The sequence below is a fragment of the Miniopterus schreibersii genome, assembly GCF_964146895.1.
Source record: "Miniopterus schreibersii genome assembly, chromosome: 4".
Lineage (NCBI taxonomy): Eukaryota > Metazoa > Chordata > Mammalia > Chiroptera > Miniopteridae > Miniopterus > Miniopterus schreibersii.
Genome location: NC_138105.1, coordinates 77,306,958 through 77,328,898, shown reverse-complemented (window position 1 = coordinate 77,328,898; position 21,941 = coordinate 77,306,958). Strand labels below are relative to the sequence as shown.

The 21,941-nt window shown below is 39.4% G+C and overlaps 2 protein-coding genes across 9 annotated transcripts in view; one reads left to right on the top strand and one right to left on the bottom strand.

The window, feature by feature from the left end:
• Positions 1-21,941, top strand: part of ENTPD4 (ectonucleoside triphosphate diphosphohydrolase 4) — a 29,756-nt gene that overhangs the window by 3,223 nt on the left and 4,592 nt on the right. The window contains exons 1-13 of one of the 8 annotated variants that reach the window (XM_081137417.1): positions 402-594; positions 1,978-2,318; positions 2,532-2,635; positions 4,429-4,626; positions 5,131-5,336; positions 8,443-8,593; positions 9,318-9,421; positions 13,280-13,339; positions 13,612-13,742; positions 15,397-15,563; positions 18,111-18,435; positions 20,187-20,272; positions 21,204-21,365. In XM_081137417.1, coding sequence (XP_080993543.1) covers positions 2,628-2,635; positions 4,429-4,626; positions 5,131-5,336; positions 8,443-8,593; positions 9,318-9,421; positions 13,280-13,339; positions 13,612-13,742; positions 15,397-15,563; positions 18,111-18,435; positions 20,187-20,272; positions 21,204-21,365 — 1,598 coding nt within the window. In that variant the 5' untranslated portion in view covers positions 402-594; positions 1,978-2,318; positions 2,532-2,627. Of the gene's footprint in view, positions 1-401; positions 595-1,977; positions 2,319-2,531; positions 2,636-4,428; positions 4,627-5,130; positions 5,337-8,442; positions 8,594-9,317; positions 9,422-13,279; positions 13,340-13,611; positions 13,767-15,396; positions 15,564-18,110; positions 18,436-20,186; positions 20,273-21,203; positions 21,366-21,941 lie in introns of those variants that run through there. The other 7 variants (XM_081137414.1, XM_081137413.1, XM_081137416.1 and 4 more) reach the window with 7 other exon arrangements.
• Positions 1-21,941, bottom strand: part of SLC25A37 (solute carrier family 25 member 37) — a 106,647-nt gene that overhangs the window by 84,067 nt on the left and 639 nt on the right. The window lies entirely within an intron of this gene.

Genomic DNA, 21,941 nt, shown 5'->3' with positions numbered 1-21,941 from the left:
TTAAATAACGTTTGCTAAGTTTGCTGTGATCATTCCAACACTGCATCTTATCTTTTGAAATGTATTATCTGTTCTCCCCCATCCAAAGTTGGCCTCTAACCTTCAGGAAGCTGTTCTTATTTACCAGTGTTCCTTGTGCTCTTCTCTGAACTCTGTTAGTCCAAATAATTTAACTTTACCTTCTGTTATACTCTTGATTATTTCCTGGGTATTAGTGTTTTCTCTGTAACCAGTCTGCAAACATCTTGACATCTAGAGTTAGGTTCGTTACTCCTCAGTGCCCTTCATATCACTTTGTAGTGCTTATCATCACTGAATCATTAAAGGCCTTCCTTCCCCAAAGGACCTTGACTTTAGGCTGTTAACTAAAGCATTCTTTTTTTTTTTTTTTTTTTTTTTAGTTCAACTATCACAAAAAAATATTCAGATCGGAATTCCTATGTCATGAAGAGTTTGTAAGCTAGGCTTTCTTGATCTATCCAGAAGAGGATTTGATGCTGGAAACTGAAGATATCAGTCAAAGATAGCTTGTTGAAAATAGTTCTTTTGTTTCTTCTGATGATAAAATTAGCATATGCCTTTTAAGAAATATAGGTAAGACTAGGGAAGAAAATAAAGATTTATCTCACTAGTCAAAAATACTAACCACTATTAACATTTTGGTTTCTCTCCTTCCATTTTGCCCCCTCTTATGCATGGGGAAATTTTTTTCACTTAATATATCATGGACATCTTTTCCATGTCAATAAATATAAATCTGCATGACCACCTTTAATAGTCACATTGTATTCTGTTGCATAAATGGACCATGTTTAATTTAATCCAGGCTCTATAATACACATTAATTTAGAAGCAATGTTTTGCTGTTATACACAGTACTATGATGAACATCTTGATACATATTTTAGTTTTACCCTGTTATTTTCTAAGGATGAGTTTCTGGAAGTGTGATAGGTTATGTGATAGGTTGTACAGAAGGTAAGCATATTAAAAATTGTAATACCTGTTATCAATATGCCCCCAGAAGATTAGTACCTATTTAGATTCTCCCCAGCAGTATTCATGACCTTTTCTCCTCCCCTTTGTTAGCAAAGTATCCTCAGACTTTCATTTCTGCCAGTCTGATAGTGGTAAAGTCTTATTTTTAATAATTTTTATTTCGCTAAATAGTAATGAAGTTATTTTTACAAATAACTATCCTCTTCTGGATAGATCAAGAAGGTCTAGCTGCTTATTATATTAATTTACAATTATCCTTGCTCATTTGTTCCAGTGTTTCTCTTATGTATTTATTTTGTGAACTTTTTATATGTAAGGGATATTTACCTTTTGTCATGTATGTTACAAGTAATTTTCCCAAGCTATGTGTATTTGGGAAAGGATTTTTATTTTTAAACATTCAGAAGTTTTAGACTCATGTGTAGATGTATTTTCTTTCATTTATGGTTTTGGCAAACTAATATCATTATAGAAAACCCTTACCCATTCCAAGATTGTGTAAATAATTGCCTACGTTTTCATCTTGCATTTTAATGGATATTTTAAATATTTAAATCTTTGAGCCATTGGAGTTCTAATAAAGTTATAATGAAGTAATCTCACTGTAGTCAAATGCTAAAAGGTAGTTACTTTATGAAAACGTTAAAATTCGTTTAAATACCTAGGTAACTGACAGAATTTCCCTTTTTGTGTAAACTTGTAAATCACAAGTATTGTTTGTCGTAAGTTTTGGGTCTATGGTATAATGTAGACACTATATTAAAACCTGAACTAATTAGTGATTTGTCCCCTTTGTCAGGTAGGCCTTACTAATAGTGTGTGTGTGTGTGTGTGTGTGTGTGTGTGTGTGTGTGTGTGTGTGTGTGTGTGTGTGTGTCTGTGTGTCTGTGTGTGTGTGTGTGTGTTTTCCCCTCTACTGCATTATAAATCTAAGGGCTGGATCCATGTCTGATTCATTTTTGTATCTCCCATTCCCAGCCATCCGTGAAACAAACAGTGGTTGTTCATCACTTGTGTGATAGGCACTGTCACTGGAGAAACAGAAGAATAAGTGACTCTCCCAGCCAATGAGGGTCTTGCCATGTGATGAGAAAGTCAGCCAGCCACAAGTGTAATACTGCAGCCCACTACTGTGATGAGCAAGTACTCTGGAGATACGAGGATTAGGGAAGTCCTCACAGAGGAATCATGTTTGATTTGTGTCATGAGGATTACATAGGAACGTCAGTGACGGACAAAAAAAGTCATTCTATAAATGCAGAGGAATGCAGGACATTTCAGTGACTTGCAGCTTGTGTTTAAGATGGCCGGAGCATAAGGTACATACCTCTCTTGTCAGGAGATACGACTAGAGAGATAGGGACTAGATCGGTGCTAATGCAGAAGCTACATGCTCAAAATAAACCCTTCTTAACAGCTGCAGTGCAAGGATCATGTACCAGATTGTGTGTGGTGGGATTTAAACACACAGTTGATAAAGAACATAGATGTTTCTTGGATTGTGCCAATTTTGTGATTTTTCTTACTTCCAGTAACAGGAAGCTTCTGACTCCAGGAGGATCTCATTGTTTCTGTAATGGTGGTTGAGGACTGACCCCAGAACATTGCCTGACCTATGACCCGTCAGTATGGGGAGGTGAGTGATGGTACCTAATCACTGCAGTGGAAACCTGAGATTTTGGTGCCATAGAAACAGGTTTTGAGAGGGGGAGAAAAAAATGTAAATCCCAAGTAAAAAGTCTTCAAAGTTGTGCTACACTTCTATTTTATACCTTTGTTCTTTCAGGGCCCCATTGGGCACCTGTCACAGAAAGAAGGTGATAATGCCAGGTGGATTCTGCAGGAGTGAATTTAGTTTATCATAAAGGGCATGTGTGTTGGAGTCTGCAAGGGGTTGCATTAAGCACAGGATAACTGTCTCTAAGCCTTGGAGGTGTGGGGAGGGGATAATAATTCCATGGTCTGGGCCAAGAACCCACATGGAGACAGGAAACTACAAATGGAAATTTCTGTTGGGTTAGTAGGATACCTCCCCCTTCTGTGAGTCCATGAAGCACTCTTTAAAGGGAAGAGTATAGAAATTAACTGTAAAACAGTAAAATTTATCCTAAAGTGAGACTTTGTTTTTTTTAAGCCTAATGAAGTCTCACATTCCTGACATAAACTGAGACAAAAAGTGTGTATTTGCAAAAATGTTTCAGGAATATTTCCAAAAACACAGTACATACGTAACTCATTTACTGACTTTGTTATGGGGATATTGTTAAAGATACTATTTTCTTAATCATCAGGGAGACATTTGCCTTGGAATTCAGTGTTAAGAAAATCTTACTCCTTTTAAGATATTTATATGTTTCTAATCTAATGGGTAATGTTATTGGCCACGAGAATGCTCGTCCACCTTTCAAGGCCTATCTTAGTACTTGCATTCCTATGTACTAAATTGTCTTTTGGTTTCTTCACCCTTAAATCTGATTTTATTATAGATTTATATGTTTATGTTAATGAACTTACTCTTCCAAGCTATCTCTAATTTTTTGGAACAAAGCAGGATATAAATATATAATCTGCATAATTCTCTCAAGAAAGGGGGAAAATGCAGAAGTGTCATAACCATCAGGGCTTAATTTTCATTCATATAATTTTATAATACAGTCATGTGCCACTTAATTACAAGGATACTCTGTAAGAAATGCATCTTTAGGCAATTTCTTCATTGTGCAAACAGAGTGCGCTTACACAAACCTAGATGGCAGAGCCTACTGTGTACTTAGGTTATAAACTATAGCCTTTTGCTCCTAGACTACAAGCCTGCACAGCATGTTACTGTACAAAACAACACAAGATTAAATCATGCACAAGAAAAAATGATGTCATCAAGAAATGCAATAAACTGCTGTCCGCATAACATGGGATACTGTTTTACAGCAAACTTTTTTAATAAGTAGAAAGCGTACACTCTAAAGTTAGGATAAAAGTAGTATAGTAAATACATAAACCAGTAACATTTATTATCATATTTATTTATTATCATTATTAAGTATTATGTCCTGTACATAATTGTATGTGCTTCACTTTTATATGACTGGCAGCACAGTAGGTCTGTTTACACCAGTATCACCACAAACATATGAGGAATGTGTTGTTGCAATATGATGTCACTAGGTGATTGGAATCTTTCAGCTTCAGTATCATCTTATGGGACTACTGTCATAACTGCAGTCCATCGTTGACTGAAACATCATTACGCAGCGCATGACTGTAATGAGTTATGTAGCTAAGTAGCAATATGGAAGATGCTGGTATACAGGTACCTCCTAGCAGGGAAGTAGGGGCACCTCAAACTGAACGTCTTGCTTTGGAGCAGTTTAGATGAAGGGAGGCCTCTTTGGAGCAGATTGCTTTAAAATCTGTTTTTTGGAATTTCAGAATTGGCATCTCCTGTCTTTTTCCTGCTTCCTGGCATTTTAGCATTTCTCCAGTGGGATGTCCTCGAATTTTGAATACCAACTTACGCCAAATTATTGTTATTAGTATTCTGGCTGCTGCTGTTTCACTTTTATACTTCTCTGTTGTCATAATCCGAAATAAATATGGGCGACTATCCAGAGACAAAAAGTTTCAAAGGTAAGAGAAAAAACATTTATCTTCTAGATGGGATGCCACACCTTCATTTCATGGCTTCAGGACTTTGGGATTAGGTGGAATGTTAGGAGCCTGTGGCTGTGGGAAACAGATGCTTAGTACAGCATGGCATGAAAAATTAAACTGTCTGAAACTGTTTAGTCATTAACCAGCAGATCCACATCATAAGAGGATTTAACATAAGCTTCTCCTGTGATATCTTTTAAGCTGATTTTTAGTTAATGTTGATAGTTTGGAAGTCGTTTTGCTTTTCAGAACTTGTTTGAACTTTTCTAAAGGAATGATGGGTGTGTATCTGATTTAGATTATCTTTATTACTGTCACTTGTTTTGTTTTCTTTTGACTGATTATTTTGGCAGTTGTAAAAATGTTATATTGGTGCAACTGCACTTAGAAATCACTGACTTGGTGTTTATTGCATTTACTCTTTTAGGCTTAGGATGATCTTCTCTGTCTCAAAAGTATATGTTTGTTTTTCTAAACAAGGTACTTGGCACGAGTTACTGACATTGAAGCTACAGACACCAATAACCCTAATGTGAACTATGGGATCGTGGTGGACTGTGGTAGCAGTGGCTCTCGAATATTTGTCTATTGCTGGCCCAGACATAATGGCAATCCTCATGATCTGTTGGATATCAGACAAATGAGGGATAAAAACCGAAAGCCGGTGGTTATGAAAATAAAACCAGGTATGTAAATGATAAATACCTAACTGATAACCACGTTCTGTCCTTTCATACTCTGTAATGTTTCACATTTTTTCTTTTCTCTCATAGCAGGACCTAATTGATCTCTGTTTTATTTTTTTGTTAATCCTCACCTGAGGATATTTTTTCCATTGCTTTTTCAGAGAGTGAAAGGGGGGATAGGAGGGAGGGAGGGGGGGAGAGAGAAAGAGAGAGAGAGAGAGAGAAACATCTATGTGAGAGACACATCGATTGGTTGCCTCCCCTACTGAAGCTGGGAATCGAACCTGCTACCCAGGTACATGCCCTTGACTGAGAATTGAACTCTCCACCCTTCAGTTCTTAGGTTGACACTCTCACCACTTAGCCACACTGGCCATGGCTATGTCCAGTTTTTAAAGATATGTAATTTCTAAGTCAGTGTGTTATAGAAACATTGGAATGTGCCTTCCCTGTTAGAGAATTTAAATCAGTAATTCTCAACCTTTTTCTGTATCCATATCATTTCCATGGACAGTGCCCTTCTTCAATAGCATTAGGAATAGAAGGTGTCAGGAGTACCTCAAAATAGCCTTTTATGTCTTGACAGTTGATAATCACTGATTTAAAACATTGAACAATAGATCTTAGAGATTCAGTACTTTAATTTCATCTTGCCAAATGTGTTAGATAGTAAAATATTAAATGCAGACAATCCAAGGAATTAATTTTTTTAAATATTAGAGAATGTTGATAAAAATAATGATCATAACTTATCTCCTGTTTAAAGAACAAGTGAAGAGGAGCTCCAGTTTTGTTTTGTTTTTTAACCTTTTTATTGATTTGAGAGAGAGAGAGCCATCGGTTTGTTGTTCCACTTACTTATGCATGCATTGGTTGCTGCTTATATGTGCCTTGATCAGGGATGGAACCTGTAGCCTTGGTGTATCGGGATGACGCTCTAACCAACAGAGCTGCCTGGCTGGGGAGGGAGCTTCCGTGTCAGTGTACTAGGATACTTGTCCTCATAAAGCTGTCCCTAACCCATAGACTGCGGACCCCTTGAGCCTTCCTCATTCTTCACTGACTAATGCAGACCGCGCTTCCTCCTGCAGGCAGCCCCAGCAGGCTGTTGTTCCCTGATGTTTGGGCAGCTGGACAGCAGCATAGTGCTCAGAAAATTCAAAATCTCCATTTTTCAGGATAAAGAGAGGGAACTTAATCTGAGTCTCTTGTACAGCATTATTTTGATATCAGAGTACATTTTCATTAACAAAGCATTTTTTCTTTAAGTCTTAGTGGATGACTTTTTAATTTTACTTTTCTATTTTCCCACTCCTGACATTTTTACATATCCCTGATCTAGAAACGTTTTCAGGGTTAACGTAATACTGCTCAAATAAAAAATTCACTAGGATTTCAAGAACAAACTCTCTAAAGCACTTTGCATTTCCACTAGCTCTGCATGCTAGGTCCCATCCGTGGTTAAACTGCTCTGGTGGAATGAGACAAAAACTTTCACACCTTACAGTGTCCCTTTGAGAGAGGGACAGCTATGACAGCATCCCAGGACAGGCGCCAGAATCTCATTAAAACGAGGTTTACTGGTTCTCTCTGATGCTGCAAGAAGTGCTTGAAGTGGACAATCAGGAACCTTTCTATGGCTCTTCTCTGTCCTGAAGCATGGTCTCTCGTGTATAGCATTACAGCAACCCTCTAGAAATTTCCTTAATAGATTCTGGGTAGTTTGGGGCTTGATGTCCATTGAAATAGTATTGTACGTGGAGTCAAAAACACGGGCTTTTAGTCTGGTTTTTGCTGATTGCTTTGACAAATTAATCTTTCTGGGTCCACAATTTGCTAGTCTGTGAAATAAGGAAGTTTTGGATTTCTAAAATTCCCCTCATCTTTAATATTGTAGGCTCAGTGGCAGTTAGAAATATTCATTTACTTATGTACTCATTCAGCAAATGTTTCCTGAGCACCTACTATTTGCTAGGCACTGTGTTAATGCTGAGACTACAAATTTGAACAAGACAGTTTGTGTCCTTGAGAAAACTTCCTGTTGAATGAGACATACAGGAAATAAACAGGTAATTTTGCTAAGGTAATGAATGCTACGACTAGAGGTTGGGGTAAGCATAGAATGTAGAGTGCGTCCATCTCCAGGTTCTGCTGGGAAGACTTCTGTAGAGGAAGCAGCTCAGGGAATGAGGAGTTAGCCAGACAAAAAGAGGGGGGAAGTGGGTACGAGGAAATTAAAGGGACAGCTACTACTGGTGGGGTACAGGGGCCATAAAGCCAGAGTATGGTGTAGAAACTTTACTCAGTATAGTTGAAGCCAAACAGAAGGAATGTGGGAAGAGACAGGATGGGTGAGTATGCAGGGCAGGTTATACCATTCCACAGTTGAGCTTCATCTGGAGGGCACTGAGGAACCCCAAAGGATTTTAAGCCAGGAAAAGTTACTTTTTGCAGAGGGAATGGTGGGTGAATTTCAAGGCTGGACAGTAGGATGTGTAGGCAGGGGGTATTTAGAAGAGATGAAGACAAGTGAAAAAATGTGAGAGGAACCAAGGAGAAGCAATCGATGAAACCCAGAACACATGTTGGGGTGAGGGTGAGGGATTTTATTCGGGATACTAGCTGGGCCACTGGATAGCTAGTGATAGTGGTCGCTGAGGTGGGTAACAGGCAGTAAGAGCAGGTTTATAGTGGATGTTGAGTTCACATTTATATATGTTGAGTTATGATGGGGCAGTGAGGACAAGCATATTGCCTTGTTCAATGGGCAGTTACCACATACTGATCTGCAGATTGGGGAAGAGATCTGATAAATCTGCTGGTGATGATAACCATGGGAGTGAGGAAAGTGGGAGCGTGTTTCCCAAGGGCCGGGACGAGCTCGTGTAATCAACTCCAAGTGTCTGGTGCATAATAGATGCTCAATTAGGTCTGTGATTTTTTTTGGATGAGTGAGAATAGAGACTGTGAAAGGTGTTGCCAGAGGATAGGAAAAAAGTAGGAGAGTATGGTGTATAGACTGAATTTCTCTCAAATTAGCCACATTGAAGAAGTATAACTTATTAACTAAAATATCTGCTGTTAACAGAAGTGTTTTTTCCTGTAGGCATTTCAGAATTTGCTACCTCTCCAGAGAAAGTCAGTGATTACATTTCTCCGCTCTTGAACTTTGCTGCAGAGCATGTGCCACGGGCAAAACACAAAGAGACCCCTCTCTACATTCTTTGCACTGCAGGAATGAGAATTCTTCCGGAAAGGTGATCCTGCGCAGGAGGGAAGGCCAGGCTGTAGGGGTGGGGCAGGGCGGGGCGGGGTTTATTTTCCTCCTCTTTTCCCTCCTGTTCCTTCTCCTCCTCACCCTCTCCCATCGCTGTCCGCAAAAGGAAGAGATTCACAATTCTCTTTTCAAATCTGGAATAATGCCAGAACTATTTCCTTAGCTAGAACTCACCAAATATCTTCTAATATATTTGTTTATGACTGAAAATAGCAAATTATAAAGTTGTCATTAAAAAACTGATTTTCCAGCCCGGCCAGCATGGCTCAGAGGCTGAGCATCGACCCAGGATCCAGGGGATCTCGGCTTGATTCTGGGTCAGGGCACATGCCGGGGCTGCGGGCTCGATCCCCATTCGGGGGTGTGCAGGAGGCAGCCAACTAATGACTCTCATCATTGATGTTTCTCTCTCTCTCTCCCTCCCTCTCTCTCTCTCTCTGAAATCAATTAAGATATTTTTTTAAAAACCCACAAAACTAATTTTCTATTTTATTGGTTTAACTATTTGTAGTTTTATATCTAGGAATCACATAATTCACACAACTCTTGAAAATTTCTTCCTAAAATAAACAATCTTCAATGAATTGTTTTGGTTTTAAACTTTATATAGGATATACCAGAGGCATAGTGGGGGGTTTTCCTCTTGTAAAACAAAAATTGAGTATCTCATGTTTTGATATGTATGTTTTTGGATTGCCTTACAGCCAGCAGAAAGCCATCCTGGAAGACCTTCTGACTGACATCCCCGTGCATTTTGACTTCCTGTTTTCAGACTCTCATGCAGAAGTAATTTCAGGAAAACAAGAAGGTTGGTACACTGGTCTTCACCTTGAAATTTAGGAAACTGTTGCTTTAAATCCTCCATTTCCCCCTGTGTATACTTTATTAAATTACTCCTAATATCTTAAAATTTGGAAAACCATAGCCTTGAACTGTTGTAATTTTTAAATGGCAAAATTAGTTTCTTACATGGCTGGCCTTTATTATCCAAACATTAAGCCATTAAAAAAATAACTTAGTTTATCTTCACCACACAAATTTTGGAATCATTTTGATAGGAAAGTTCTGTGCTCCTTAAGATAAACAGCTTTCTGGAATTACGATAATTACTGAGCTATTGGAGCCTTCTATTGATTTTCTAAGAAGGGGAAATTATTCTTGACTTTGATACACTGAGAAAATATTAGTTCTGTTTTCAAAGACATGATTCTTTTGAGAATTAAATGATGAGTTAATGACATTATTTGGGTAATAGCTTGTTAGAAGTGGAGATCAAAAAAACATTTATTTCAGAATCATCTATCATTTTAGCAAATATCTCCTCTGTGAAAGACGCTGTAGAGAATACAGAATTGTGTGAAATTCAGATATTGCCATTGTTATGTTTAGAGGCAAGGGAGGTACACAGTTAACTGTTATGTGAGGTACAGTTTTAGGTACCATAAGGAAGGTAAGGAAAAAGTATCATGGAAATTGGAAGGAGGGAGAATTTTTTTTTCTAGCTATGGGGACTAAGGGCATCATGGAGAAAATGATGTTTGAACTGTGCCTGGCAAGGTAGTTACAGCATGTCAGACCATGGTATGGGTAGGGCTCTGAGAGGGGTAGGAAGCACATTCCAGGCAGAAGAAATTGAGTCAACACGGGTTGAAAGAACACTATAGTTGGAGGAACAAAAATAACTTAGTTTGTATTATGGCCCTTTTGAAAGGTATTAATAATAGTAAAAGTTGGACAGGTGTTGGTGACATCATCATGGTGACACGAGTCATTCCTTTTTTCTCTCCCCTTTGATTTATAATCAGACATCAAAACAACACACACACACACAAAGCACCTCTGCACAGCACACCAGGGCACCTGAGGGATCTACTCGTCTGTTTACCCAGAAGTGGGTGGATTGACTCTTAGAGGAGGCCAAAGAGTGCAGAGCCAGGCGAGTAGTGGCAGGGGTGGCAGCAGGCCAGGACAACCTTTCTGGCAGGGAGGTGGAGGGTGGAGGTGATGAGTGGGGTCCACCTGGCCATGCGTGAGGCAGCTGGAGGAACCTGTTGTCTCTGAGAAGACATCACAGTGACTGGGGGAAGGGAAGGGGAAGAAGGCAAAGAAAACTGAAGGAATGCAGCTCCTTGCAGTCTGCCCCAGTGTTCTTGCAAGAGGACCACCCACGGACATCTGGGATACCCCCACTCGAAGATACCCCTCTTTGGTCTGTGGACACACCCAAAGCACCAGGTGCTAAGCACACACCTCCACTAACTCTGTGGCCACCCTTTCCCCACCCCCCACCTTTTTTTTGTTTTATGAGCAGCTCCCAACCTACTCAGCTCTGGTAAGAGAAAGCAAAAACTTGTGCTATAGCGCCACCTTCTGGAAAGTAAAAGAAAGCCTCCTACTTAGAAACCTCTTAAATGGTCAGAATCAAAATAAACCAAGCTTTACCTAAATAAGAAAGGTATTCACTACTTGAAATGCTCACCAGAGGCACTTTTCATCAAACACTATGGTAACACTGTATCACAAAAAGAAAATGACAATTTTCTAGTAACTGAACCCAAAGATATGGACTGTTGTGATCTAATTGATAAAGAATTTAAAAAGCTATTATGAAGAAATTCAACAAGCTACAAGAAAACTCTGAAAGGCAATGAAGTGAACTCAGGAATAAAATTAATGAACAGAAAGAAGTACTTTACCAAAGAGACTAAAATTCTGAAAAACGAAACCAATTCTAGAGCTGAACTCAATAAATGAGATGAATGACACCTTGGGAAAACCATATCAGGGGGAGAGAGAGTAAGTGAGCTCGAGGATGGGAATACAAAAATGTACCAGGTGGAAGAGGAGAGAGAACTAAGAGTTTTTAAAAGTGAAGGAATCCTACGAGAACTATAGATTCCATTAGAAGAGCTAACGTAAGATTAATGGGTACACCAGAGGAGAGGGAAAAAGGAGTGGAGAGTGTATTTAAATAAATAATAACTGAGAACTTCCCAAATCTAGGGAATGAACTGCATGTACAAGTGTACAAATCTAGTAGAACACCCTATTATCTCAACACAAAAAGACCTTCTGCAAGATACATTATATTAAAACTGCCAGAAATCAATGATAAAGAATTTTAAAGGCATTGGGGGGGGGGGGTTGGGAAAGATCGTAATCTACAAAGGAACTCCCATTAGGCTATCAGCAGGTTTCTCAGCAGAAACTTTAGGGGCCAGGAAAGAGTGGATGATCTATTCAGAGTACTGAGAGAGAAAAATTGCCAGTCAAGATTACTTAATCCGGCAAAGTTATCCTTCAGATATGAAGGACAAATGTAGGCTTTCCCAGACAAAAGCTGAGGGACTTCACCAGCCACCAGACCTGCCTTATGAGAAATGTTGAAAGGAGCTCTTCAGGCTGAAATGAAAAGACAAAAGTACACAAAACTCTGGTTAAGGTGAAAAATAGTATTAGAAAATTGTAACTTTTTTAGAATAGTCTATCAAACAATTATAGCATCAAAGTTAAAGGAAAGAATTAAAAGTAACCAGTACTCTACTATAGTTGAGTAACAAATTCACAGCATAAAGAGAGATAATTGGTAACATGAAAAATATAAAAGGGGAAGGGGTAAAAAGATGGAACCTTTATAAGCAAATGAAGATAAATTTGCGGTCAACAAAAAAGGACTATTTTATTTATGAGATGTTTTATGTAAACTTTATGGTAACCACAAAGCAAAAATCTAGAGCAGAGCTACAAAACAAAACAGAAACGGGAGACTGAGCAAATGACCATGGAAAACAACTAACTTACAAAGGTGAACAGGAACAGAAGGATAAGGGAACAGTGGAGAGACAAAATAAGCAGACGGCAAAAGATGAAATGCAGTAGTAAATCCTTACATCATCAGTAGTCACCTTAAACGAAAATAGTTTGAACTCGCCACTCAAAAGGCACAGAGTGTCTAGATGTATTAAGAAATAAAAAAGACCCAACTACATGCTGCCTATAGGAGACTCGTTTCAGTTCTAAAGACACATATAGGCTCAAAGTGAAAGGATGGAAGGCGGTGTTCCCAGCAAACAGAAACCAAAAGAAGGTGGGTGTAGCCATACTTACATCAGACAAAACAGACTTCTAGACAAAAAGGGTAAGAAGAGACAAAGAAGTGGGTTGGAGTGGAAGAGTAGGGGTAGGAAGATTGAGTAGATCTCTTTAACAGCTTAAATCAAGATGGTAATGAAAATGGGTAAAGATTGGATGTAGGAAATGTAAAAAGAGTCGGGTGTTGGAAATGAGTGAAAGTGAGGGATAGAGGAAGTGGAAGAGTCAGTTAACTTGTTTGTACAACCTTGCAATTGGTAGGTTTGACTTCATAAAAAGTAAAAACGCCAGTATTTGAAAACAACCTATAGATTACTAAGGAAACCCAGCCCCTAGGGAATTACATTTTCAACCTATGTAAATGATATGAAACTAAATTTTTTAAGTAGAGATTTCTTGGAAATCAACTAGGAAAAGATAAAATACATCAGCAGAAATGTGTTATTTCAGATGGTATTTTCACAGGTTGTCAGGGAGTAAAATAAATAAGATGTTTGCACAAACAGCATTGATCAGAGTTATACAGAATATCCTAAAACTCTGTTCTTATCTTTACCCTGTGCAATGTCAATAGGTGTGTACGCTTGGATTGGCATTAATTTTGTCCTTGGACGATTTGAGCACATTGAAGATGGTAAGTGTCCACATGTTTTCAACTAATGTATCGAACCAGAAATCAGGGCTTTTCTATTTAGTCTAATGGATAAAAAGGAGGTAAGTTTTATGACACAGCAAGTGTGTAGGATAGAGTGAGAGAAGGCTGTTCACACAGCTCAATTTCAGTTGGGAAGAGGCGGCTGGGTCTGCCCAAAAATGCTTGAAATGTACCTTGAGAGCAAGAGGACTTGCAAAGATCCAGTTGTCTGGCTTTGTTCTGCTCCAATGGGTATTTCTCATTCTTTGCAGATGACCAGGCAGTGGTGGAAGTTAACATTCCTGGTAGTCAGAGCAGTGAAGCCATTCTCCGTAAAAGAACTGCCGGTATTCTCGACATGGGAGGCGTGTCAACTCAGATAGCATACGAAGTCCCCAAAACTGTAAGCTTTGCCTCCTCACAGCAGGTTATTATCTGTACAAATTTCCTTCTTTTGATTTGGTTTCATTTAACATGTCTCCATCCATTTTTGTTTTGTTTTCTGAGTCTGAACACGTCTTTACTGTGCTTGCCGAGGTACCTCTTCTCAACCCAGGAGAAAGGAGACAGGAAGCCAAGGCAAACCTCCCCTAAGCCGTTTGTGTTTGTTCATTGAATCTGCTGGTTTGTTTTCTGAACTTACATGGAGTTTTTCTTCGGTATACGTGTCAGTTACATGCTTGAGTTTTGTTTATATTTTCTCTTCAGTAACTTCTTTTCTCATCAGGGATTATAAAACTTACATAGAATAGCATCAGATTTCTTAAGTTATCATTGGGGAAAATATTTTTTTAATGGCTCAGATAGCTTTCGACTTTTGTGGAAAGGACTGAGGTTTGTATCCTCTGCTTCCACATTTCTGAACTTGGGTTTGCTGCCTTTTCTCCATTCCTGCAGTGCTCACTGTCACTGCAGTTTCCCAGGAGGATGGTGGCTTTGTGTGGAGAGCAGCAGAAGGATTTCCAGATATATTCCTGAATTGCTACATGTCCTTATCACCCTGTTTCCATTCGACTGTAAATTAATAGCAAAGCCTATCTTCCACTGTCCCCCAGCGTAGCTTCGTAGTTAAGAAAGAGTGGTACTGGACAGGCCTAGGCTGCAGCGCCATCCTGTCCTTGCTAGTTGTGTGACCTTAACGTCTCTGAGCTGGTTTCCATCTATAAATGTGAATGCAAGTGCCTCTAACATAGAGTTACTACCAGGTTTAGATGAAATAGTGCGTATAATATATCTAACGCATTGCTGGGCGCCTAGTGTTCGCCCAATAAGTGATACATTTATTAATCTCTTTAGGAAAATGCTTTGTAAGTTCAAATATTACAGTGTATGTTTCCTACTTCCCACCTAGACATGCCTTCAGAAACTGTTATACTCTGTAAAAAGTCATGTCATTCCCTTCAAAATAAAGTTAAAATACATTTACAGCAAGCTTGGAAAAAATACTGAAAAATCAGGATTAAAAATTTCCTTTGGATGCATCATCTGAAGAAATCATTGTTAGCATTTTGGTGGTGTTTCCCTTCATTCTTTTTTCCCTATTTATAGTTTTTAAAAATATGGTTGTTACAGTCTTACTGTTTATGCAGTTTTGTGTCCTTATTTAACAGCACATAAGTATGACCCTCCATAAACTTGATTAGCATAAATTATAAACCCTCCTAGGAGTTGTATATTTAAATGACATCCAGCTTACAGGATTCTGTCCCAGGATTGCAAAGGACATCTTTGTGTATAGAGACTTTTCAATGTTCAGGATTATTTCGAAAGCATAGGATTCCATAAATAGATTTACTAGGTTAGCAGATATGAACTATATTGCTAACTTCCTTTTTCAAAAAGTTGTAATAATACCACAGAGGGTGAAATAATACCACAGATGAAATTTCTTAAGTCAGAATTGTCACATTGACTTAGGAGGGATGCTTAGAAGGGAATACAGAAGCAGAAATCTTCACTCCATTTAGATGAGGATTTTTTAGATCCTTCTTTTTAAAGAAGGTAATTGTTTTTGTATTGCTTAAAATATTAAAAATTTGTTATCTTTACGTCATCAGGAAGAAGTAGCTAAGAATTTGCTGGCTGAATTTAACCTTGGATGTGATGTTCACCAGACTGAGCATGTGTACCGAGTCTATGTGGCCACATTTCTTGGGTTTGGTGGTAATGCTGCTCGACAGAGATATGAAGATAAGATATTTGCCAACACGGTTCAGAAGAACAGGTAAAGCACTTTTCATGGCTCAGCAGTCACGTTCAAATCCAGGTCTCTCCTGAAAAACATATTCAGGCAAAGCAGAGGCCTCGGTAAGCAGAAGCCTGTCAGCACTGTTAGCTTTTATTCCCCTGCCAGCTGAGCTGGGAGAGGAAGTGAGAGGACACCAGGGTCCTGCCTTCAGCCCTACATTCCACCAGGCTCCAAAGGAGCCTTGCTGTTCCTCAGACCTACACCTCCCCTGATGGATTAGAAATTTCACTATCAGGAAATTACAGTAGTTTTGAGCCCTGGGTAATGCATTCGTAATGCATTCCAGATTGCAGAGCCCTTGGGAAATTCAGCACCTGGGCCACAGCAGATGTCCTGGAGCCTGTGGGAAGTGTGATAAGATGTCACTGGTGATAAAACTGAATTATGGGATGTTCTGGAAAAACAGCCTATGCAGTTATTCAGCAGATAGTGAAGGAAGTTATGCAGGAGAAAGAAATGATCTAGAAGTCAGTTATTGGTTTTAAACATATCAGTGGAACTTAAAAATGAGTTTATGAAGAATTCTGGTGTAGAAAATATATAAAACAAATAAAAGCAACACTCTCTCAGTTTAAATTGATTTTATAAGTTAAAGTATATAACAGTTATTTATTTGAAATTAGTCCATTAAAACAGAAAAGCCATTTGGATGGATAAAAATATCTGAAATGTGGAGTTAAGTAAAATATCCTATTAGTTACTATTTCGTTTACTTTTCTTTGATGAGACAATTTTGAGGGGGGGAATTCTAATTCATAGAGATAAATGATAGTATAATTTCCTTGATCAATTTAATCTTAAACCTATGGAAGCCTGAACTTTAAGGAAGACCAAGAAGTAAGCCATTTGGTACCACATTTTCCAGAAAACCACATATGTGAATACAAAAGCAGTGAAAACTTGTCCTTTGTCTGCTCCAGACATTAATTGAATAGTGTTGTTAAAAGATTGGCAGTCCCATGGTTTACTTCCTAAAGTAGTATATTATATAGCACATTTTGGTATAATTATTTTTACAGAAGTCCTAGAATAGGAATATTTTATAAGTGATATTTGAATCAGAATTTTGGAAAAATGCCTTCTTCTGCAGCTCTAATTTTTTACTAATTGGTTTAATGTCAACAAACTTGTAGAATGGACAATTGAGTGGTGCTTCTTAATTTAGATATAGGGCAGGCAACTAAAAACAGTAGAGTGAAGTATACATTTGACTAGTCTTAGACTTTATAATAATTATAAATAGTAGTCACCACTTTTGACATGTTATGAATTAAGCTTTGAAATTCATATTTATCTTTTTGCCATTAGTAGTGATTGCTTTTTTAATTAAATGTTTTTAATTAGTAGCAAAGACCTTAATTTATTACATTCAAGTGCATTTTGAGTTCTCCTGATCTTAGGCATAAACAACTTGTCAGTTGAATACTAAGCAAGCACTTGACTTACTGTCAGTCACAGAATGTTGAATCAGGTACTCTCCTACTGGTTAAACACCTTTTAGGTCCCTGTGATTTCATGTTATTAAACACTAACACAACTCCAGTGTTGGGAGCTCTTCCCTGTTTCTCAGGTGCCTGACAGTAAGTGTACATAGCAGGATGACAGATCTTCATGCCTGGAAGTGTCACTGGGAAGTTTAGTGAGTATAGTACAGTCCAGTGAGCAAAGTAATACAATAGACATGCTGTTATCTGCAGTAGTTGGGATCAGTAGTTAATTTTTTAAAAATCAATTAAAGTGGAGAATCATAAAAATTAGAATCAAATCTCAAGCATTTTGTTTTAACGTGTTTATTTGCCAGTCTTTTGCTCTGGACTAAAGTATTTTTTACAGCCACGTCCATCATTTCTCTGGCATGCTCTACCCTCACTGAACTTCATATCATTTTGGCTTTCTTTAAAGAACACCAAGGACTTAAAGACATTTGTGAAGAATTTGATACCATATCTGTCTAGATTTTTACTCCTTTTTCTAAATTCTTTTAAAATCTTGCTAACACCTAATTTGACAGCAGTTTTCTGTCAAACTCGACTTGATCATATTTTTCTAAGATAACTAACATAGATTTCAAAGGACACATTTTCACTTGTTACTTTTTTTCAGTCATATTTCATCTTTATATAATAAAAATCACAAATGCTAGTGGCAAAAATGGGTCTGGGAACAACACAGTTGGTGGGCATGTGACAGTAGTGAGCATAGGAGTGGGAGGAGCTTACCACGAGCACCGAGCAGTGAGGACACCAATCTGTGTGCAGGGACCGAAAGACATTGGGTCACCTGACCAGGTAGTTGTTTCACTGGACTCTGTTAAGGTGTCTGCCGTATAAAAGTGTGTATCATGAATCTCCAGGTGGAGCTCAAGTGTGTTGTTTCCTAACCTAATTATCCTGGAACCTCTGTGTTCCATAGAAGTCTTTGCAGGGCTCGTGTTCCACAGAACACACTGAGAGGCACTGACTTAGAGCCACTTCGGAACAGGTTTTTGTCAGTCTCATGATAAAGTTTCTCTTTATCCCGTAGGCTCCTGGGGAAGCCGACTGGTCTAGCTCCTGATACACCATACCTGGACCCCTGCTTACCCCTAGACATTAAAGATGAAATCCAGCAAAATGGGCAGACCATGTACCTGCGGGGAACAGGAGACTTTGACCTGTGTCGGGAAACTCTCCAGCCTTTCATGAACAAAACAAATGAGACGCAGACTTCCCTCAATGGGGTCTACCAGCCCCCGATTCACTTCCAGAACAGCGAGTTCTACGGTTTTTCTGAATTCTACTATTGCACTGAGGATGTGTTACGAATGGGAGGAGACTACAATGCGGTTGCATTTACTAAAGCTGCAAAGGTAACCTTCAAATAAAGCGTCTTCTGTGTGCTTTGAGAGACGGGTGTAGACAGTGGTGGGTCATGTCCTCCCTTTACGATTAGAGGCTCAGACCCAGGTCAAGAGAAGAGCAAGGTGGAGGCTGGGAGGTTCTCAGGTAGCACGTTGGGAACCCTGTTCCCTTGGTTGGGTGAGAGAGTATTCGCTGCAAGAGCAAGAAATTCACTGTGAGCTGACTTCTGCCCCCTACTCCATGAACTAGTCATCAGTGGCACCCAGACTGCAGCCCTTTACACTGGTGTGTAATAATGGAATTATTATCGCATGGTGCTCCTCAAAGCCTTCCAGGACTTCTGTTTTCTTGGTCGCCCTGCCTTTCTGACAGTTTCTTAGACTCTTTCAAAGGTTCCCCCCTTCATACCCCTTAAACCTGAGTGATTCCAAACTTGCATTCTTGGCCTGACCCTCAAGTTCTTGGATAGTCTCATCCATGCTCATGATTTGCTGCTATCTCTCAAGAAGAGACTGTAGTCCTGACCCCCACCCAGTGCCTGCTGTATCTCACAACTCCAAATACACCTACCATTTCCTCCCTGCTCTGTCCCTGTTATGATCTCAGTTAACAGCATCACTAACCATCCAGTCCCCCTCCCAGAAAACACAGGAATTATAGACTTCCTCCTGTCACTTGTTCATCCCTGGCTGGACACCCCCTTATAATCAAGCACATTACCTGATGTCATAGATATTTCTCAAACCCCTCCCTGTGCTCTGTCCTAGTTTGTCCTAGTCCAGGCCTCTGTCAGTCGCTGCACTATTGCAGGAGCCTCCCAGTTGGTCTTGTATCTGGTCTTCCTCCATCATTCACCTTCCAGCAATTCCCAGAGTGTTCTGTCAAAACACAAGTGCGGTCACCTGCCCTCCTATTTAAAATCTGCTGCCGCTTTTCCTTCCAGGATAAACTTCAAATCCCTTAGCCTATCATCCGCACCCTATAGCGTCATCTCCCCACCTAGCTTTTTATACTGTGATTGTGCCAGACAGCTGTTTGTTTTCCCTCATGTCTGTGCTACTTCCCATCTTGTTCATGGTGTTTCATGTGCCTGAAATGCCTGTCCTTACCCTCATTTCAGGCTGAGTGCTGTTCTCCATATTCCCTGTTGCAAGTTTCTCAACTTCTCTGAGCCTGTTTCTTCATCTTTTAAATAGAGGTTAGAATAGTAGCCATGTTGAGTCATTTTAAGTGTTACATTCAGGAAAGGTACTTACACAGTGCTCAATAAATGTTAGCTATTAATAAGATTACAATCAACTTCAAGAAAAGGTGGCGCCTCTTTCCCTGTCTTAAAGACAGTCTTTTTGTATCATCTCTGTGTTCCCAGAACCTCGTGCCGTGTAGCCACAGACATAGCTACTCAGTGTGAACTAGCTAAGTACCACTTCACTTTTCCAAAGGTTTATGTCTGTCCCATGCAGTCCTGGAGGGAGAGACTAAGCCATTTTGGAAAGGTTGGTTGTGGGCAGCGAAATTCTCTTTAACGATAACTGACAGGATTTTAAGACAAAGAGTGAGCATTCTGCTAATCAGTAGTATTCACTGAGTGGTTGTATGTCTTATCTGCTTGGTGCACACATATAAGTGAAGCTTCTATTCTAATTGAAAGGATACAGTTGTTTTGAATATGAATTTGGTAAATGGGAAAAAAATTGTAATGAAAACAATTTTTAGTAAACCTTTACTGATGATTTATTTGGGGTAAAATTTCTTTCAGGATTATTGTGCAACAAAGTGGTCAATCTTACGAGAGCGCTTTGACAGAGGACTGTATGCCTCTCACGCTGACCTCCACAGGCTAAAGTAAGTCATGGACGACCACGCCCAGGGTGTTTTTGGAAACTGAGGTTCCGTAGGGCCCCTGCCTTGCCACACCCTGGCCCCAGCTGCAGGTTTATCCTTGTAGTCACTGTTCCTCCTCATCTATCCTGGCCTCCTTTCATACACGATGACAGATACTTGTGCCCAACCACACATTGCTCCAAACTTAGTTTTGCTCACTTTTGCTGGTCTCTCCACCTGGAATTCCCCTCTTCATGTTTGGCTATTGAAGTCCTGCCCAGACATCAGAGTCAAGTTGGGCGCTTCCCTTTCGAGTCTTCCTCTGCCCTTCCAGCCAGACTCCAGCCTTCCCTCTGGGCCTCCAGAGCACTCCGTACATCTCTCTTGTAGTGTTTATCATTTCTGCTTTGTTTATAGTTACTTGTTACTTTTTAAAAATCCTTTCATTGTAAGTTATTTAAGTGCATTGACTATCTTATTATTTGTTATTATGTCTTATTAACTTGCTTAGCCCAGTGCTTTGCAAAAAGTAAGCCTCTGATAAATATTTAAAGTCTTAGAATAACAGAGAAAAGGACCCTCCTCCCTTCTCATTTTATAATAAAGAAACTGAGGTCCTAAGAAGTTGAAACCTGCTCAGAATTTATTGAATGAATAAAAGATTTGAAATGCCAAAGAAAAAAATATGTCATGCCAATGTACTAAATTATCCTGAAACCAAGTTTCATGAGCTGGTTGATGTGACAGGTAAATTGTTGTGTGTTGTGGGACAAGGAGCTAGAATAGACCAAGTAAATAAACTTGAAACGTATGCAGCCGGTTTGGCTGCACAGAGCGCTGGCCTGGTGAAGCCTTCGCAGCCTCCGGGTGGCAGAAGGGAAGACCGTCTCTGTGTACAGTTTATTTTGACACGTGAGTCAGTCCCCCTTCTGTTTGTGCTTGGTGTTTGTAGGTATCAGTGCTTCAAATCTGCCTGGATGTTCGAGGTGTTTCACAGGGGCTTTTCGTTTCCTGTCAACTATAAAAATTTAAAGACAGCCTTGCAAGTTTATGACAAGGAGGTTCAGTGGACCCTTGGAGCAATCCTTTACAGGACCCGCTTTTTACCCTTAAGGTAAGGACGTAAATTTGGTAACAAGAGTCAAACACAAGATGCTTTTCTTCAGTTGTAATGCATCGTGGCAGCTGTGGTGTGTGGGTGTCTGGGGCACTCTTGTTAGCACTGGCCTTGGGCAGAATTGCAGACTAAATGAATTTGACTTTGCTCCCCCCACTCTAATCCTCCCCCCCCCACCCCAATCCCATCATCTGCATCACAAGGGTTTGATTATCTCAAGTGTCAGTTCCCCAGCCCTCCACAGAAGGGTCAGTTCTTGGGCTCTTAACCTTTATGGCCTTGGAGCCCAGCTCAAAATACCGTTTTTAATGCATAACATTAATATAGGTTACAGAGGAAACCATTGTATTGAAAAATATTTATCAAAATATTACAGAAAACAAGTTGTAACGTAGTAGCCTATGTTCTTTATTAACACATGAAATAACAAGGCCTGGAAGCAGAAGTGGTATCTTCTGTAATTTCAGTGTAGGATGCATGTCGATATTTTAAGGTATTTCACCCCCAGTGAAAGACCTGAGTTCACTAGGAACAAAATCAAATCATGCTGAGACTACAGTAGTTTGTTGGCTA